A 20,032-nucleotide genomic window follows, 5' to 3' on the forward strand; every position below is an offset into this window, starting at 1 on the left:
ACTCCAGGAAGTTAGGTCCCATACCCCTCCCTCATAAGGGCCCCAGACCCTATAGTTAGGTGTCTTCTGATGGCTTCATCCCCTTTTAACACCACCATCCCACATTCACATCAATACACATCTGTGTGCACGCGCGCGCGGGCGCGCACACACACACACACACACACTATACATACAATGGTGGCAAGTGTTACTAGTACACTCCAGGCCATAACATTCTTTAAAGAGGCAGGCCTCAATCCTGGCACTGGTTGGTCCTCAATGGGACCATAACCCACCTTCTGCTGCTGTAAAAACTCTCAAAGGGACAGACGATGCAAGACATGGATTCCTACGTACCAGGGAACTGGGCCAAGAAGATTCAACATGTGAGAATTTGAATACAGAAAAAGATCAACTTCTTGCCACCCAGTGCACTACCTCAACTGTTCTTCAGACAAAAGGTTTCACTGAAAACAAAATCATACATACACACACACACAAACACACACACACACCTTTCGTTAGGAAATTAAGGAAACCATTCCTGTGAGTGTAAGACAGGTTTTTTATTAATTTTTCCTAAACTTGTCTGTTTATTTAATGTTTCTCTTAGTGTAAGAACGTGTCCTGGAGCTTTAACAAACCAATGTGGATATTATAACCTGGATAAATGCTTGTCTGCAAACAAGTCATCAATTATCACACTCTCTGGCCTGACCTCCAAGTAAATCCAATTGGTCTTAAAGCCTGTCTAAACAGAGAGCAAGCAGACCACATCATCTTATTCTAATTTAAACTTTAAACTTCAATTTCACCCCCATCCCAACACCCATACCCTCCCCCACACAAAAAATTTTCTTAGAAGAAACGGCCATCATGGACTGAATCAGTTGCATAAGAATTGGCTTAATCCTGCAGCCAGCACGCCAAGTAGCTACTGGCCTCATTGCAGGCCAGCTGGAACTCAAAGCATGACAGGTACAGAATGGACAGACACTCTTAAGAACAGGGCCAAGTCCTGGTGCCACAAGGCTTCCATGTGTGCTCAGACATCGACATAAATACACTTCCACCTTCCTCCTCTAAGCAGTTTCTCTATAGCACTTCAGAACTTGGTAACACTAAAATTGTTTAGTGCAGAGATGGACAGAAACTTATCCTAAATAAGCAAAGTATCATCTTATTTCTAACATAGGCCAAAATTAACAGAGAGGCACTCTGTTACATAGATAACAATTATTACAAAGATCCAAAAGGTAACCAACAAAGCTTATAACAGTTTCTAAGGCAGGTACCAGCTATGGCCCCTAATATAGGCTTCCCTTGGAGTTTCCAATATGCTTCCCTCCTAACAACACTGCCATAAAGGGCCGTCTCAGGGAATGCTTTGGTGCACCTGACATGGGCCACACAGTAAGAATGCAGTGTTGCTCAAGTCAGACACCATGTTCTTTAACACTAATTTCAGACTCATCCAGTACAATCCAGTGTATCTTAGGCTTTTGTTTTTTTGTAGATTTTTTTTGTAAGATCTGTCAGCTGTTTGACACATAAATTGGTAGGTTCATGGCAGGTATTAACACTTAACATACAAGTGATTGTGAATGAGCTAAAAAACTTTTTGAATGAGCTAAAAAACTTTTAACTCTTGTCCTAGGACTTAAAGCTATACCTCAAATTTACACAGAACATCTCTCACCTGAATAAGCAGGCCAGGATACAAATCTTTACATCATAATTAAAAATCAATTCCTCAGCTCAATTTATCATGCCTATATCCAACAATACATCTATCCAATTCTAACTCTCCAAAGAGAAAATTATTTAGACTTGATATTTGGGGTATTTGTGAATGTACTTTCCAGAACATACTTTCTCAGGAAGAGCCTCCAGGTCCAAAATCCTCAGTTATCAACTTGCTGCAGGTGAAGGGGTCTATTTTCCCAAGAGCAGCACATGGCATTTTTAAGAGGAGCTCCTTTATTGGGAGGCAGGGAGAAGCAGGGGTGGGAGTCTAAGTGGAGTGGAAGTGCAGCGTGAAGGAGCTCAAAGCACACCTCTCATGTTCTGCTGTTAATCCATGCCATGCCCTCAGAAAGAAGAGGACCCCAGCCCCATTCCCACACCAGGTGGGGAGCCTTCATCACAATCTCCACAACTGATTTTTGCAGCACAATTTCAAGAGTTCCTGCCACATAGGTCACAATGAAAAGTCTGCTTAACAGCTAGTCAGAGCCTTTGCTATAGCTCAGCTTTCCAAAACAAACTTATCCTTGTGTAAGCATGATTAAACATAAAAGGAGTGAAGCAGAAGCTCGGTAAGTAAGACTAACTGGGCTTCTAAATAGTACCATTATGAAAAAGATACAATGCACTTAATTTCTGTATCTAACTATTTAGAAGTCAAAATGCTCCATACATTACCTATATCCCCGCCCACGAAATCCCCTAAAAACTGACTAAGAAATCTCCAGTATTTGATTGCTCTAGTTGATATTTAGAACAAAGTTGACAACTTAAAGCTTTATAATAGTCTGTTTTAATATAAACAATTGTTGGAATCAATCAATGTCCATTTCAGGAAGCTTCTTGTCTGAATCCGAAGGCACAGCTGTATCTGTACCCTGCTCAGCAGCCTGAGGGCCTGGGCTGTCTCCTTGTCCGTCCACTGGTCCATTCTGCTCTGCGTTTTTTTGCTCCTCTTTTGGAGGTTCCACTTTGGGTTTGGGCTTTGAAATTATAGGGCCACAGACACTCATCAGCTCCTAGAATGGCAGAGGAGAGAAAATTGTGGGTTCTTAAAAATAACAATTTTACATGACATTTTCAACTAAACCCAAGTCCACCCACCTCCCAACTAGAAGCCAGAAACTAAGAGGCACTAATAAAGCTTCCTCCTAAGTGTCGCTTTAAGGACCATTAATAATAAATAACAAGGCTGACAAGAAAAGACTATTAAATATTCAAAGCCATAAACTACCTTAATTTTAGCTTCAATTTCTTTTGCCTTGACAACTGGATCCACAGTCAGACTCTGCTTGTTCTGCAGATTCAGTTTGTTATTCATCCACTCCATGGCCTCATTCGTGCTTTTTTCTACCTTCAGCATGTCAGCAGCATCCAAATGGTCATACTGGTCCTCCTGCAACCAGGAAACAACCAGGCAAGTGTCAGAGGATGATAGTCTCCCCAACCCAAATATTACCTAGTTCTTTGCCGTCTTTCAAAAAGGTAGTCTTTACAAAAATGAAGCTCATTCAGCCTCACCATCCAAATGGACACTCAATTCCTTAAAAAAATTCAAGAAAAAGTAACGACAATTTTTTAAACCCTCAGGAAATAGACTTAAGGGCCAAAAACTTACAAAAGGGTAGCAATTAAAAGACTTCAATGGTATAAAAAGCACCAGACACATAATCTTATGTAGGTAATTTCACAAACACAACATTACAGGTCATGAGATGAGAGAGCAGAGGTTTAGGCATGCTACTTGGGAACCAAAACAATAATTAATACAATTTTTTAAAGATCTCTCAGAAGTAAATTTTTTTAAAGAATAAACAAGCCCAATTTTCTCACACTGACAAGCCATCAAGAACCTGGAGTCGAGTGGAGCAGTTAGGAACCCACAATTTGTGGAGGCAGACCTCAGGCCACACCTCACTTCCTCATAGTAACTCTAGGTGCTACTTAAAGACAATGAAGCTAAAAAAAGTTAGAAGTTACCTGTAACTACTGACAAGACTACCTACACTTCATTAAGTATTCTGGGGATTTAATTAAATAATGCATTTACGGAATGTATATCACAATGCTCAAAAGCCTTCAGTAGTTTACTGTTCAGACAGTCTAACATCTACATAACAAACCAAACTATATGCCTAATGGTTCTCAGAAAGACCAAGATAGATGCGGGTAAGTCACTGATTAAGCACTTCACAGCAGGACAAGGAAACTGAACAATATTGCTCACTTCCTGATTCCACCTATTAAAAAGAGTAGCAAATCCCAGGGTTCTTAGTAAGATTCTATAAAATGATACACATTACACTAACATCCAAAACAAAACAGTATAATTAAAAAGTCATTCTTAAAAAAGCAAAAATTGCTATGTAAATGCCTCAAAACTTAACTCTACCAAAATAACAGTAGGGAAAGAAAAAAAAATAGATACCTTGTTTTTGAAAGAGCTGATTACTTTCATATACTGTTGGATTTGTTTCCCTAGTTCTTCAAATAATTTTGGTCTTTCTTCAGATTCCTGGAATCGCATCTTAATAGGTTGACCTAGATTCTTAACAGAAGAAAGAATGCTTAAACTATCATAGTAGTATCATTTCTACTATTACTGAGATATACCATGGATTAAAGTACATTTTGCCTCGATGTGCTAGATGTAAAAAGTTCATTATCACTCCCCATCCCACTGAAATATATTCTAAGGCTAGATATGAAAATATACCTCTATACTATTCCTTATGGAGTCACTTGAACTTGTCACTGGAGTCAAAACACAGTAGGGAGACAACCCAAAAGGAGGTGCCTCCTGATAGAGATACACAAACCTAAATACAAAGCATACTACAAAAAAAATTTTTTGAGAACTAATCTGATAAAGCCTCTCGTTCTAACCATCAATGTATCCGATGATAATAAACAGCATAGAAATGAGTTAGATAATAATAAATAGCTCAGAAATGAACATCAGCAAATCCAGACTGGGTGAAAATCTGACGCAGAACATCTGATCTAGTTTTTTAAATAAATCAATAAGGGAGCAGAAATGATAGAAGAACTTCACAGATTTAAGAGAGAAAGCAACAAAATGTACAGTCCTCATGAGGATTCTGAGTCAAATAAAAACTAACTTATAAAACAATTGGAATTTGAAAACTGAATACATGGTGATATTAAACGTGATCTATTAAGGAGTTTTTTGAGTGTGGTAACAATACAGTTTAAGGTTACATTTTCTTTTAAATACATATTGAGGGACACCTGGGTGGCTCATGGTTGAGCGTCTGCCTTTGGCTCAGGGTGTGATCCCTGGATCCTGGGAGCCTGCTTCTCCTCTGCCTATGTCTTTGCCTCTCTCTGTCTCTCATGAATAAATAAAATATTTTTAAAAATATGTATTGAAGTATTTTCAGATTAAATATAACATAAAGGACTTTCTTCAAATAACTGGGAGTGAAAAGGAGCAGAAACGAAACAAAATTAGCCATTTGCTGACTGTTGTATTTTAATGTGTTTGACATCTCCCACAATTAAAAGTAAAGCAAGAGATTCCATGAAAGGAATCTCAGTGGAAGCTCTTGTTATCCTTCCAGAATGACAGGAAAACCACATGCACTGTCCTTAAGCAATTCTATTCCAGAGTTTAAACACAATGGCCCAATTTGACAGGAAAGTAAGTAATCTACAGAAATGTGAGTTCTTCTAGCACATTTGCATCCTTCTGCAAAGGCCTCAATCTTACACCATTTTTTATATTTTTTTAATAAAGTTTTATTCATATACCATTACTTCATTTAGTCCTTAACTTGGAGGAAAGGCAATGACCCTGGACATGCACTTATAAACTTACTGTACCAAGAAAGAACCAGGATCTTTAGACTTTCAGCCTGACAATCTCCCAACTCAGCTACTGTGGCACACTCATTTTTTTGTACTTTTAACCCTAAGGTTTGATGATCAAGTTCTTTAAATACAAAACCAGATGCTTTCCTTTACTGAAAATCAAAGCTCTATGAACAACCCTTCCCCAGCTGTACTGCAGGTGCCTTTAGGGCAGGTTACATCTTTCTAGTCTTTCAAACTCCACACCAAGGATGCAGTCTCCTTCAGGGAAACATTTTAAAGTCTAAACTCAACTTTTTAGAAAAATAATTTTGTTAACTATAAGGTTCTAAAAATAAGAAAATGACCATAAGTGATAAGTGATCTTCAATCACTTTCAACCTGTCTTCATTACTTGACATGAGACTTCCTCTCAATTTTAAGATAAATCCTTGGATATGGGGTGGGTTAGGGTTTCAGAACACCCCTGCTTTCAAGAACAATTTTTTTTATTTTTTTATTTTTTATTTTTTTTTTTACGGTGAAAAAATTTAGATTTAGAATTATAGCCAGCTGGACTCAGTTTAGATGATCCCAATTTTGTTGGCAACATCCAAAGCATCATAGTCAGGAGCCAATCGAACATATGCTTTCTTCTCTCCATCAGGCCTGATCAAGGTGTTGACCTTGGCCACATCGATGTCATAGAGCTTCTTCACAGCCTGTTTGATCTGGTGCTTATTGGCCTTGACATCCACAATGAACACAAGTGTGTTGTTGTCTTCTATTTTCTTCATGGCTGACTCGGTAGTTAAGGGGAACTTGATGATGGCATAGTGATCAAGCTTGTTTCTCCTGGGGGCGCTCTTTCGAGGATATTTGGGCTGCCTTCCGAGAGGCAGGGTCTTGGGTCGTCGGAATGTAGGTGACGTGAGTATCTTCTTTTTTTTGTGACTGCATGCCTTTCAGCACCGCTTTCTTAGCTTTCAAAGCCTTTGCTTTGGCTTCGGCTTCGGCTTTGGGAGGGGCAGGGGCTTCCTTCTTCGCCTTCGGCACCATCTTCCATCTTCATGAAAGGGATTCCCCCCTTTTCTTTTTTTAAAGCACTCAGAAGAAGTGCTCTCCATCCTCTTGCTTTATTTAAGTAAGCTCTAGGCCCAACCTTGGGCTTCAATTAACTATCCCAACATCAAGAGTCCTATGCTCCACCGACTGAGCCAGCCAGGAACCCCCAAGAATCGCTTACTTTTAATTCCGCCAATTTATCGACATAAACTTGCTTTGGCTGGTCTTCTCCATCCTCATATAACCAATTTTCAGTATCTTCCAGTTTCAAGGTAAAACTGTTACGATCCTAAATATGAAGAAAATATTATGATTAGGTCAATCAAAAATCAACTGATTGACCAGTGAAGTCACAGGCAAAGACTGCAATATCTGAATTTGCTTTAAAGTACAGGGCAGGGGGCTGCCGGGGATTGGGGGGCAAGGGTGGACGAGTGACACAGACAAAAATGGCAATGTTGTTTTGCTTGCTATCTACAGATGATTTTATCATGCTCTCTGCTGTAGGGGATAGGTTTTAAATTCTGGATACATCCAGATATTTGAAAATTTCAGAAATAAAAACTGCATTTAAAAATATGTAAGCTAGGGATCCCTGGGTGGCGCAGCGGTTTGGCGCCTGCCTTTGGCCCAGGGCGCGATCCTGGAGACCCGGGATCGAATCCCACGTCGGGCTCCCGGTGCATGGAGCCTGCTTCTCCCTCTGCCTGTGTCTCTGCCTCTCTCTCTCTCTGTGACTATCATAAATAAATAAAAATTTAAAAAAAAAATTTAAAAAAAAAAAAAATAAAATAAAAATAAAAATATGTAAGCTATTAAAAAAGTAAAATGTTAAAAAATGTAACCTATATAACTAAAATACTATATTGTCTATTTGAAAGCTTATAATAGGGCAGCCTGGGTGGCTCAGCGGTTTAGCACCACCTTCAGCTCAGGGCCTAATCCTGGAGACCCAGGGTCGAGTCCCATGTTGGGCTCCCTGCGTGGAGCCTGCTTCTCCCTCTGCCTGTGTCTCTACCTCTCTGTCTCTCTGTTTCTCACTAATAAATAAATAAAATCTTTAAAAAAAAAAAAAAAAAAGAAAGAAAGAAAGAAAGCTTATAATAAGCAAGTAGCTCTTAAAAGTTCTCTTCACAAGACAAAAGAACTTTTATAACTATGTATAGAGATAGATGTTTAACTAGACTTACATGATCATTTCATAACATATATAAATATCATTATGTTGTACTCCTGAAAATAATAGGTCAATTATACCTCTATTTTTTTTAAAAAGTGAATTAAAATACAGTAAACAGGAGAGAAGAGTGATGGCTGACTTCAAGAAAAATCGGTAAATAAAAGCATGGGAATGTATCAAAAAGTGATGCATTTAAAAAAAAATTATGCATGAAAACAAGCCTTTGGGAAACACTGGACTAACAGAAATATAAAAATTTTTCCCCAAAAAAGGACATCCTTAATACCTGACTGTGTACCTACAACTGCCAGTAAATAAGCCTACCACATTTAAGGTTACTCCCAGAAGACACCTAGTAGGTAGGCACATACTTACATCTTCACTCACAAACTTCTCGTACTCCCCACTAAGCTTATCTCTCATCTCGTACACATATTCTTCCACTGCATTCTTGGCATCATTCCTCTCCTTCTCCAGTTTATCCTGCATGATCATCTTACCCTGAGAACAGTACAAATTAGATATTCAGACAACTGACACAATGTCCTCTTAAATATTAAGTACTGTAGTTATAAAAGTGAAGAATCCTTCTTCCCCAAATCCTCTTAGTTCTGAGAATCGTCCAAGAAAGGAGATGTGAAAGTATTAGTCTTCAGTAAATTATGAAGCTCAACTGTGAGTTCTGTGGATGTGCACAGAAAAAAAAAAAAACAGTAATAGAAATATCAAGATTTAGACACTCAAAAGCAAAAATAAGGAAAAGAACTTAGGAGAACTTTAAGAAACAATTAGCTCAATGTCACAAGGTAGTATACTCTGCTGTAGGATTACTCTGCAATACCATGAAAAGAAAAATGATGCACATAGTATAAATGTTACAGTTCTATAAAATAAATCTAAGATCCAAGGGATACATGATAAAAAGAAAACCTCCAAGACAATAATTCAGCAATTTGTGCACCAGGGGGCCAAGCCTTGCATCACTCACCATAACAAGAGCTCAATATTGACTAGCAATAGAAGGAATAAATAGAACAGCACTACCACTAATGCTTCCATTTCTCCTACTGATCAAGGTCTATGACCCACCACTTCAAACATCCTGAGCTCCCAAGTGAACATACACACAAAACCCCAATATGAACAATACCACCCCTAAACCAAAGACATAATGTCAAAGATCTCTTCAAAGAGCTTCTAGCTATACAGACATATTACCATTAAAGAATTCTGGCATCACACGGTATTTGCCCTTGCAGTACCCAAAAATCTAAAATTATTGCCTTCAACTCCAAACAACTGAAAATGCATAGAAGTCTCTAGACCAAGAATTTCAATGCTAAGGCCACATTGATCGGTTAGCTTATTATCCTAAGAGACCTGAATAACCACCTCATTTTCAATGTACAAGTTGAGCATCTCTCTGTCTATTTGCCACAACAGCTGATTCTCAATTGGCAGGTCCACAGTACTGGTCTTCACTTTTGCCTTCTTGGCTTGAGGTGGTTGGTCCATCTTTTTATCTTTTGATGCAGCTTGAGAGGTCTAAAATAACAAGAAATCATTATTAACACACACATATGCAGACGATCTTAAATTTCTAAATGGGTCAGGTTTCAAGAGCCCTTTTTGCTTTTTTTCATTTGTTCTCTAATGATCTAAATAACCTGAAATGACTACTTATAATATCTAGAAAGCTAAAAACATAAATATTATATGAATAGTCAAATCCAGAGACTGTGAACTGGTGCAGCCACTCTGGAAAACTGTGTGGAGGTTCCTCAAAGAGTTAAAAATAGATCTGCCCGACGACCCAGCAATTGGCATTGCTGGGGATTTACCCCAAAGATACAGATGCAATGAAACGCCGGGACACCTGCACCCCGATGTTTATAGCAGCAATGTCCACAATAGCCAAACTGTGGAAGGAGCCTCGGTGTCCACTGAAAGATGAATGGATAAAGAAGATGTGGTTTATGTATACAATGGAATATTACTCAGCCATTAGAAACAACAAATACCCACTATTTGCTTCGACGTGGATGGAACTGGAGGGTATTATGCTGAGTGAAATAAGTCAATCGGAGACGGACAAACATTATATGGTCTCATTCATTTGGGGAATATAAAAAATAGAGAAAGGGGATAAAGGGGAAAGGAGAAAAAATGAGTGGGAAATATCAGAAAGAGAGACAGAACATGAAAGACTCCTAACTCTGGGAAACGAATTAGGGGTGGTGGAAGGGGAGATGGGCGGGGGGTGGGGGTGACTGGGTGACAGACACTGACGGGGGCACTTGATGGGATGAGCACTGGGTGTAATTCTATATGTTGGCAAATTGAACACCAATAAAAAATTTATATAAAAAAAAATCCAGATACAGAAAGTAATGTTGGGTGCCAGGGGTGGGGGAAAGGAAGATGCGGGAATGGGGAGTTGCTGTCTAATGGGTAGAGTATCTATTTGGCAAGATAAAGTTCAGAAGACTGCCTGTACCACAACGTGAATATACTTACTACTACTGCACTGTGTATACACACACATACACACATACACACACACACACGACCTCTCATAATCCCACCATCTGCACATCACTATTACATCTTTTCCAATTTTCATCCATTCATCTAAACGTACATATGTGCATATGAAATTAGAAGATCAAGGGTATGAAATTTCTATAGTTCAGAAACACATTTCCATTATGATTTCCAGACTATATCAACCTGCCATTGTCATGGAAGGTGAAGCAGACCATCCACCATGCCCTGGCCACAGACCAGTATTTGTTTACCATCATCTATTGTTTTCTCTGGGTCAATAACTTTTTCTTACACACTTATCAACAAAACTTCTTCACATTATCTCATCATAATTAAACCAACATCTCTTAATATTTTAATTATTTTTTCCCTCAACTAATGGGATTTCCTAGTTTCTTCCAATTTTATATTACTTATCTATCTGTACAAGTTGAATGTATCCATCCTCCTTTGTGATTACTTTCATTCCTTTCATGCTTTCAAAGCCCTGCATGATCCCCAGACTGGAAAGATAATTCATTCTAGTTGTTTGTTTTCTACTTAACTTTCAAACTCATCTGGAACTCAATGTGCTGCTCTATGACATGAGGTACAATTTCAAAGTCATTTCTCCACCTCCTATCCAAGTTGTTAGTTTCTAAAATTTATTTAGCATTTGAAAAAAAAATCAAATAAGATTTATTTAGCATTTCTATTTCACTACATACTAGGAAAGGCACAGTTCTCAAGCCACCTCATTGAAGAAGCCTAAGAACCACCTTCCTAAAATCTCCCACAGCCCCACAACATATGGTAGGGGGAAGCAGCTCTCCTTCCTCCTCACCAGCTCTCCACATACACATCAAGTATGTTCTCTCTCACCCTGCTGCCCCCAACCACACAACATGAAGGTTTTCACCCTGAAAAAGGCCTTTCCTTTTCCTCTCCCCATTATTTTTTTTTATGATTATTTGCACAGCCAAAGCCAAGTAATTAAAATGTATTAACTGATATGAAAATGAGTTAACAGGGCAGCCCAGGTGGCTCAACGGTTTAGCACTGCCTTTGGCCCAGGGTGTTATCCTGGGGTCCCAGGATCAAGTCCGGCGTCGGACTCCCTACATGGAGCCTGCTTCTCCCTCTGTCTGTATCTCTGCCTGTGTGTGTGTGTGTGTGTGTGTGTCTCATGAATAAATAAAATCTAAAAAAAAAAAAAAAAAAGAAGAAGAAGAAGGAAAATGAGTTAACAGACTAAAGCCACCTACAGGTTCTGCCAAACCTTTTTAAATGCCACAATCAGAAATACCTCACAAAGTGAGACTACATATTGCAATGTCATAATGTGAAAGAACTGACGCCAAACTTAAACATGAAAACTTGGAAGTCAGAATTAAAAAACAGAATTGTTGGGGGTGCCTGGTGGCTCAGCAGTTAAGTATCTGCCTTTGGCTCAGGTCATTATCCCAGAATCCCTGCTCAGCGGGGAGTCTACTTCTCCCTCTCCTGCCCCTCCCCACTGCTCATGCGCTCCTCTCCCTCTTATAAATAAATAAAAATCTTTAAAAAAAAAAAAGAACAGGATTGTAAAGGATTCAAAAATGTGAGGTATTCATTTAAATAACTACTTGGGATAAATATACTATTTATACTATTTACAAAATACATTTAAATACTTTTATTTATTTATCTATTTATTTTTATTTTTTTACGATAGTGAGAGAGAGAGAAAGAGAGAGAGGGAGAGAGGCAGAGACACAGGCAGAGGGAGAAGCAGGCTCCATGCACCGGGAGCCTGACGTGGGATTCGATCCCGGGTCTCCAGGATCGCGCCCTGGGCCAAAGGCGGGCTCCAAACCGCTGCGCCACCCAGGGATCCCTAAATACTTTTATTTAAAACACTATCTTTAAACAAAAGAGTCAAAGAGGTAACAATATTTGAAAACATTTTGTCTCATTTATCAGTAAAGAATAAATTATGGATAGGATGACTAATAGTAACAGTCACTCAGAAACCAACACGAACCAATCAATAGCCTAGTAAAACTACAGTTTATGAGTGCATTCTTCCCACATACTAAAGGGACTAGAGTTCAAAGTTCTTGCCAAATATACTTTCCAAACCCACTACAAAATCTTGCTGAAAAACGTCAGATATGGGGGCACCTGGGTAGTTCAGTCAGTTAAGCAGTTAGACATCTGCCTTCAGCTCTGATCATTAGCCCAGGATCTTGGGACTGAGTCCTGCATCCAGCTCCTTGATCAATGGGGAGCCTGCTTCCCCCCTCCCCGTTTGTGCTCTGTTGCTCTCTCTCTCTCAAGTAAATAAATAAAATCTTTAAATAAAATGGAAAGTAAATTAAAAAAAAAAAAAAAACTTCAGATATATTAAGAATCCTTAATACGGTTGACCCTTAAATAAAACAGGTTTGAACTGCACAGGACCATGTATATACAGAGTTTTGATAAGTAACAGTACAATGCTGTAAATGTATTTTCTCTACTTTATGATTTTATTAGTAACATTTTCTTTTCTCTAGCTTACCTTACAATAAGAACATAGCATTTAATACTGAAGAGGAGTTAATCAACTATCTTATTCTGATCAACAGAATAGGCCATAGTGAAGTTTTTGAAGAGTCAAAACTTATATATGCAGATTTCCTACTGCATAAGGGTCAGCACCCCTAACCTGCACATTGTTCAAGGGTCAACAATGTAACTACCCTCTAAGACACAGTATCTGTCTGTGAAGAGATTACAAATCCTACTCTAAAACACAACTTGTACCTCCATTTCTTCAGACTCTGCCTTATTTTCTGCTGGCGTCTGCTGTTGCTGCTCTTCAGCATGAGGTTCCTCCTGGTCCACTTGCATCTTCTGAAATACAGGTCACGTCAAATTTCGAAACCAGGTAATACTAACAAAAGACTAAGCAACCCTCATGGCACATTGGCAAAATTATATGGTATCAAACTCCTGATCAATTACCAGCCATCAGAATACCCAGACTTACATTCTAGCTATGACATATATGTTACCTACTAACAGGGAAGTTTTCCTCTCTGGATCTTAGTTAATAAATCTGTACAATGGAGTAAACACTTGCCCTACCCCACCTGTATGCAAACAAGAATGGCTGTAGATCTACTTTGTAAACCACAGGAATACTCATCTTATGGAATAAGACAATATTTAACACAATGTTTCTGAAAAGTGCAGGATTCCTTGTAGTAAACTTCTCTCAGAAGTCTCAGCATTTTCAAGCAGTTTTTAAAATTAGTCTTTTCATCCTCATAAGTACAACCACTGTCCATTAAGGGAGGTGAACACCTTGAGAATTCTGTTCAAAGAACAAAGATTGGGGATGCCTGTGTGCCTCAGTCATTTGACTTGGTTTCACCTTACATCGTGATCTCAGGGTCATGAGACTGAGCTCATGTCTGGCTCCCTGCTCAGTAGGGATTGTACATGAAGATTCTCTCTTCTTCTGTGACTCCCTCTACTCACGAGCATAGGTGTCCGCTTTCTCTTAAATAAATCTTAAGACAAAAAAACGAAGTCTAACAATGACAAAGAAGGGAAAAAGTTTGTGGAGACCTGAATCATGGGCTCTCAAAGTTTGCAGCACATTAGAATGACCTCAGAAGCTTCTAAAAGGGATACCTGGGCTGTAACCCAGACCAACTCAACATCTCTGGAGACTCAAAACATTTATAGTTTCATAAAACTTGATTTTGATGCACCAAAAGGATGACACCCAGGGCTTGATTCCAATAAATGAGTGTAAAATCAACTTATGAAAATAATAATAATAAAAAAGAAAATAATCAACCAAGACTCAAAGCATTCTTCAATAATGAGAATCAAAAACAACTCAACTTGAGAAGTACATGGGGTCTGAAAGTAGAAGCCAAACGACATTCCATCTCTATTAGAAAGACTGCATAAAGCCTCCTGCTATTTCACCAACACTGGGATAAAGGGACACAACGCAAACCCACTCTCATCAGCTGTCACAAGGTTCCTCCCTTGTCACCTAATCAAGTTGTTACAATTTGACAAGTCATCTCTACACCATCATAAATGGTTTAAAATGGTATAAAATATCCAGATTACCTCTTCCTCCTTTGCATTCTGATCTGTTTCCATCGGTTCCTCATTTTCCTCAAACTTGAGCACTTCCACTAGAGATGCACTGGACACACTGAAGATGCCATGGACATTTACTCGAACCTTGACTTTCACTTTTGAACTGGAGCCATCAGATTGAGGAGTAACTTTCTGAACTAAAAACTGAGCTAGGAACATATGAAGCAAAAGAGAACATATAACCTGAGAGGACTAATTTAAACATGAATATATGCCCACATTGCCAGGTTATGCCCATTTCTCAGTGACAGGTCAGTAACATGACACTTAAAGAGAAGTACTCTTACAATCCTAAATCATCAAATTTCTCCTTCTTCTCTCATAAATACTCAAACTCTTAGTACCTTGTCCCAACAATTAAGGTCTCAAACATCTCCTAACTCTCCAAACATTTCCTTACCTCTGGTCCCTTATTCTAATTCATCTTTATATGCCACTGCCAGTTAAGTTCATTTTTTTTTTTTTTTTTTGCCAGTTAAGTTCCTAAACCTAGGTCACTTCTCTACTGGAAAAAGCAAAAAACAAAAAACAAAAAACCCAGTGATTCCACACCACTTCTGTCATTTATCAAGAAATTGCCATACACTGAGTCAGTTACTGTATCAGAGTCTTACTTATGTTTTTTAATTCACAAAACTCTGCAAAATTTGAATTACCATTCTTATTCCTGCTTTACAAATGAGGAAAACAAAGTGGGTTAACCTTCCCACAGTGTCCAAGTGCCATTCAAGATATTCCTAATACTTTACTCATGTATTCTAAATCCGTAATGATCATGCAATTCCAGTACCTCCCCTCATCTGGTAGAATTTCCAGATTTTAAGAGTTTCTGAGGGTCTATGAAGACTCTAGTCAACATGACATAACTGTCTAATGATTTTCTGTGTACATCTGATAAAACTCTGTGTTAGGGTCAAAATGGAGTTTAACTCCTTTGCAGCATCTGTGTACTATCACATTATGTACAAGGTATACCCACTATATGTATTAACCAAGAAATACTGCTCACACAACAGGAGATCCACTTAAATAATAAACACCCTACTAGTACTAAACTGGTCACAAGACTGAAAGAGACTTTTTGTGTGTGATTTAAAATGCCAAATTTCAGAATATTATACTTGCTCTGCTCTCCCAGTTCTCCCAAGTACATAATGTTTCTTTTTTTTTTTTTTTTTAAGTTCCCAACTCTACTTACCTATAGCAGGATCTGGATAAGGCAAGTCTTGCGGAGAGCTATAATAGGCCTCAAGAGTAAAAGGTTCCTTTCTATAAAATGTGAGTACTTTAGAGAAAGGAGCAGAATGATTTTTTGTAAAGACTTCACAGTCACTAGATGGGAGGAAAAAGACAAAAATCACACAATTAATATATTCCTCAACACTTACCAATTGATTCTACATTTGTAATTATTGCATGGCTCTAGTTATTACTCTTCTCAGGCTCTCTCATCTGGCATCATTTCCAGGATATAATGGTTCCAAGGAAAAAACTTTTTTTTTTTTAAATTTTTATTTATTTATGATAGTCACACACAGAGATAGAGAGAGACAAGGCAGAGACACAGGCAGAGGGAGAAGCAGGCTCCATGCACCGGGAGCCCGATGTGGGATTCGATCCCGGATCTCCAGGATCACGCCCTGGGCCAAAGGCAGGCGCTAAACCGCTGCGCCACCCAGGGTTCCCAGGAAAAAAACTTATATGTATCTCTAAAACTATATATGAAATCAGTTTTAAGAAAAGAAATATAAATATTCAGTAAGTACATAAAAGGCACCAAATACTTCAGCAGGATCAATTATAGTAAACTAAGGACACAAATTTATTCAAGACTAAAGTAAGGCATCACTTTGCTTCATGCACTGTAATGAAATGTTACAAATCTGTAGAAGTTGAAATAAAAGACACTATTTTACTCAGACTTAACAGTAAGTTAACTGTTAAGTATAAAAATATTAAATTTGGGACGCCTGAGTGGCTCAGCGGTTGAGCATCTGCCTTCAGCCCAGGGTGTGATCGTGGAGACCCAGGATCGAGTCCCACGTCCAGCTCCCTTCAGGGAGCCTGCTTCTCCCCTCTGCCTCTGTCTCTGTCTCTGCCTCTCTGTGTGTCTCTCATGAATAAATAAATAAAACCTTTAAAAAAAATAATAATAATAATAAATATTACCTTGACCCTTCTTCAGCAGGAGAATTCCATCTCAGAGATATTGAATACGGTACTACATCAGTTATAGAAAATTCTCTGACTTTGAAAGCAGGCGATAAGATTGCACACTACAATAATAATTTTTAAAAATTCCATTATGACAAGTACAGACATTATGAACTGTTACTGTGAGACCTATAAATAATGACTGCAAAAACCATCAATAGTTTTTAAGTATTTACATTAATAATTTAATGATGTATAAGTAAGCGGTTTTAAAAACTTCTATCATATGTCAAGTTAACTATTATCTAGCCATTACTTATCTTTTTTCCATTAACCCGAAACCTTTATTTAACTGATGTACAATCCTACTTCATATATAGATGATAATATGCCAAATTCTAATATTATTTCAGGCTTAACTATGTTTCTAGTAAATTAATTCAGCTCATCGCATGTTACAGAGTACAATTCCATTTATCAACACTACCTATAAATCCATTGTAAAACTAAAATTTTAGAATCTTACACCTAGAGATCATCTTGAGCTAACCTCAGAGTATAAGCTAGTTACAGACAAAGCAATGCCTTCTTGGTAATGACCTAAAAATGGATGGTTACCTGTGAAAGAAGGCTCACCTGCAATGCACAGCCTCTAGTGACAGCTTCATCAGCATTTAGTGTTGTACTAAGTTCTTTACCAAAAAATTTGCTGATCTTCTCTTTCACTGCAGGGATTCGTGTCGCGCCACCAACTATCTCCACTGCATAAATATCTTCTTTCCTTAACTCTATTTTAAAATGGTTAGAATAGACATTGAAATTAAAACAATCCCTAAATTAGTATTTTACAATAAAAGAACATAACATTAACACAACAAAATTAACATAGATTTGTAACAAAACCCCCCACTTGGGATCCCTGGGTGGCGCAGCGGTTTGGCGCCTGCCTTTGGCCCAAAGCGCGATCCTGGAGACCTGGGATCAAATCCCACGTCGGGCTCCCGGTGCATGGAGCCTGCTTCTCCCTCTGCCTGTGTCTCTGCCTCTCTCTCTCTCATTCTATGTGACTATCATAAATAAATAAAAATTAAAAAAAAATACCAAAACCCCCCACTTTCACCCCCTCACCACCACCACCCATACACACACATACACACACACAGGTGGCCTCAGAAAACAAGGAGGTATGTTTTGATGCACCAAGGAGCAGGGGCAGTTGTGGCACGATATTGGGACTTAGGAGGACAGTGCCATGAATACTAAATATCCTGCAGCATAAAAACCCTGTCATCTCTGAAACAGTCCCACACAAAAAATTGTTAAAATATCAATAGTTAAGCTAGCCACAAAGAAAATAAGAGGGCCTTGAAATACTGAGTTACCACTGACATGGCATGATTCAAATCCCAAGAAGCCACATCAGCACTCCATCCAGAGCATAGATATAGTACAGATTATGAACAAGGGTGCAGCCTCCTCCTAAGAGAAGTAAAGAAGGTGCACATCAAAGCTCTTCTCTCACTCATAAAATACTCTTAACACCACCTGGTTTCCGGGCGACATTTTATGCAACCAATACTGCTGATGTGTTGAGAAGGGCTATTTAAAGAAATGGGCCATACCAGTATGGAAGAACATGCCAGTTTGCCATAAGCACTCTGATTTAAGAGCTGACCTTTGTCAAGATGACAGTACATCTTAACACTCTGAAATACTTAGCAACCAACGTAACAGTGAACTCCCAAGTAAAAGTATGCTGATGGTTTTAGGAAAATTAGTGACATGTTCCTAAATCAAACTTCTACTTTTAGCTAGAAGGAAAATTAAAGCATCCTGTTAAAATAACTATGTGGTTATCACATCCTCCCTTGGCTGTATTTCTCAGTCAGCAAAAGATTCACAGGAAAGCATGTACAACTACTACAGGCAGCAATGCAAAAGATAATTTTTACCACTATGAAATAAATGAGATGTTTATATTCATCTTTGAATCCAAATTAGCTTTCTTGAAAAAAGTATTAGATTTCCCTGGACACCATTATCAAAAGGGGTGAGGCTGGGGGTGCTCCAGAGGAAAGACAGACATAAAAAGAAACAATATAGCAATGAAGTAGTAGTTTATACAAGGAAAATCTGTATACCTTAAAAAAAAAAAAAAGTAATAAACAACATGTTCCAAAGAGCCTTGATTATAACAAACAATTCAGTCACAGTAGTACTTACTGGCTTGTTCCAAAACACTACGAAGTGGTGGCTCCACTCTGGCTAAGAGATCATCGCACATTTCCAGAAATTTGCCCCTATGAAAAACAGCAATAGATTTAAATCACATTCCACTTTTAAGTGGGGGAATAAATAGCTATAATCAAAAAGGCAGATAATAACAAGTATTGGCAAGGATGTAGAGAAACTGGATGCCTCATACATTCCTGGTAAGAATATAAAATGGCGTGGCCGCTTTGGAAAAGAACTTGGCAATTCCTCAAAATGTTAAACATAGTGTTACCATATGACCCAGTGACTGCACTCTAGGTATATAACCAAAAGTGAAAACGCATGTCTACACAAAAACTTCCACATAAATGTTCTTCATAGCAGCATTACTTACAACAGCCAAAAAAGTGGAAAAAAATCCTAACGTCCATCAAATAACATTCAGGAATAAAAAGGAATAAATACATTAAGAGAAACTGATACATGTTAAAACATGGATAAACTTTTTAAAAATTGTGCAAGGTGAAAGCAGTCAACCAAAAAAGAACATATATTATATGACTCCATTTATATGAAATATTCAGAAGTAAATCCCAAGAGACAAAAAGTAGATTAATGGCTACCTAGGGCTGGAGGAGGAACAACAGATGATGAAAAGATAGCTCATGACATAATTTCTTCTTTTCCTTTTTTTTATCTTTAAATACATTCTATTTTTTGTATCAGTTTTAGGTTTACGGAGAAATAAACAGAAAGTACAGAGAATTCTCACAAACCCCTCACTTTCAGCCCTCCCCAGTTCCCCTACTAACATCTTAACATTACTATAACATTTCTAACAACTGATGAGCCAATATGAGCATGTGACAGTATATATTAGAGTTCTATAGGTTTTGACAAATATATGTTGATAAGTATCCAGCTTGATAGTTATCACATGGAAGAGTTTCAGTGCCCTAAAAATCCTGTGCTTTACCTATTCATCCCTCACTTCCCCTGAACCCCTGGCTAACCACTGATGTTTTCACGGTCTCCAAAGATCTGTCTTTTCCAAAATCTTTTATCATTGAAATCAAACAGTGTATCACCTTTCAAAGTGGCTTATTTTGCTTAGAAGTATGTATTTGGGGTTCCTCCAAGTCTTTTTATACCTTGATAACTCATTCAGGGTTTCTTTATGAGATGAAGAAAATATGCTATAAT

At 38.2% G+C, this 20,032-nt stretch overlaps 1 protein-coding gene and 1 pseudogene across 1 annotated transcript in view; both read right to left on the minus strand.

The window, feature by feature from the left end:
* Positions 1 to 529: 529 nt before the first annotated feature.
* The window catches only part of HSPA4 (heat shock protein family A (Hsp70) member 4), a 50,961-nt gene continuing 31,458 nt past the window's right edge, over positions 530 to 20,032 (minus strand). Inside the window, exons 8-19 of the mRNA XM_055301781.1 lie at positions 18,839 to 18,915; positions 17,252 to 17,403; positions 16,631 to 16,737; positions 15,660 to 15,793; positions 14,429 to 14,610; positions 13,100 to 13,189; positions 9,179 to 9,331; positions 8,162 to 8,287; positions 6,788 to 6,895; positions 4,157 to 4,276; positions 2,963 to 3,124; positions 530 to 2,747 (exon numbers count right to left, since the gene is read on the minus strand). Coding sequence (XP_055157756.1) covers positions 2,544 to 2,747; positions 2,963 to 3,124; positions 4,157 to 4,276; positions 6,788 to 6,895; positions 8,162 to 8,287; positions 9,179 to 9,331; positions 13,100 to 13,189; positions 14,429 to 14,610; positions 15,660 to 15,793; positions 16,631 to 16,737; positions 17,252 to 17,403; positions 18,839 to 18,915 — 1,615 coding nt within the window. The 3' untranslated portion in view covers positions 530 to 2,543. The remainder of the gene's footprint in view (positions 2,748 to 2,962; positions 3,125 to 4,156; positions 4,277 to 6,787; positions 6,896 to 8,161; positions 8,288 to 9,178; positions 9,332 to 13,099; positions 13,190 to 14,428; positions 14,611 to 15,659; positions 15,794 to 16,630; positions 16,738 to 17,251; positions 17,404 to 18,838; positions 18,916 to 20,032) is intronic.
* LOC129494759 (60S ribosomal protein L23a-like) lies at positions 4,283 to 6,781 on the minus strand (annotated as a pseudogene).

The sequence above is a fragment of the Nyctereutes procyonoides genome, unplaced genomic scaffold (genome assembly GCF_905146905.1).
Source record: "Nyctereutes procyonoides isolate TBG_1078 unplaced genomic scaffold, NYPRO_anot_genome, whole genome shotgun sequence".
Lineage (NCBI taxonomy): Eukaryota > Metazoa > Chordata > Mammalia > Carnivora > Canidae > Nyctereutes > Nyctereutes procyonoides.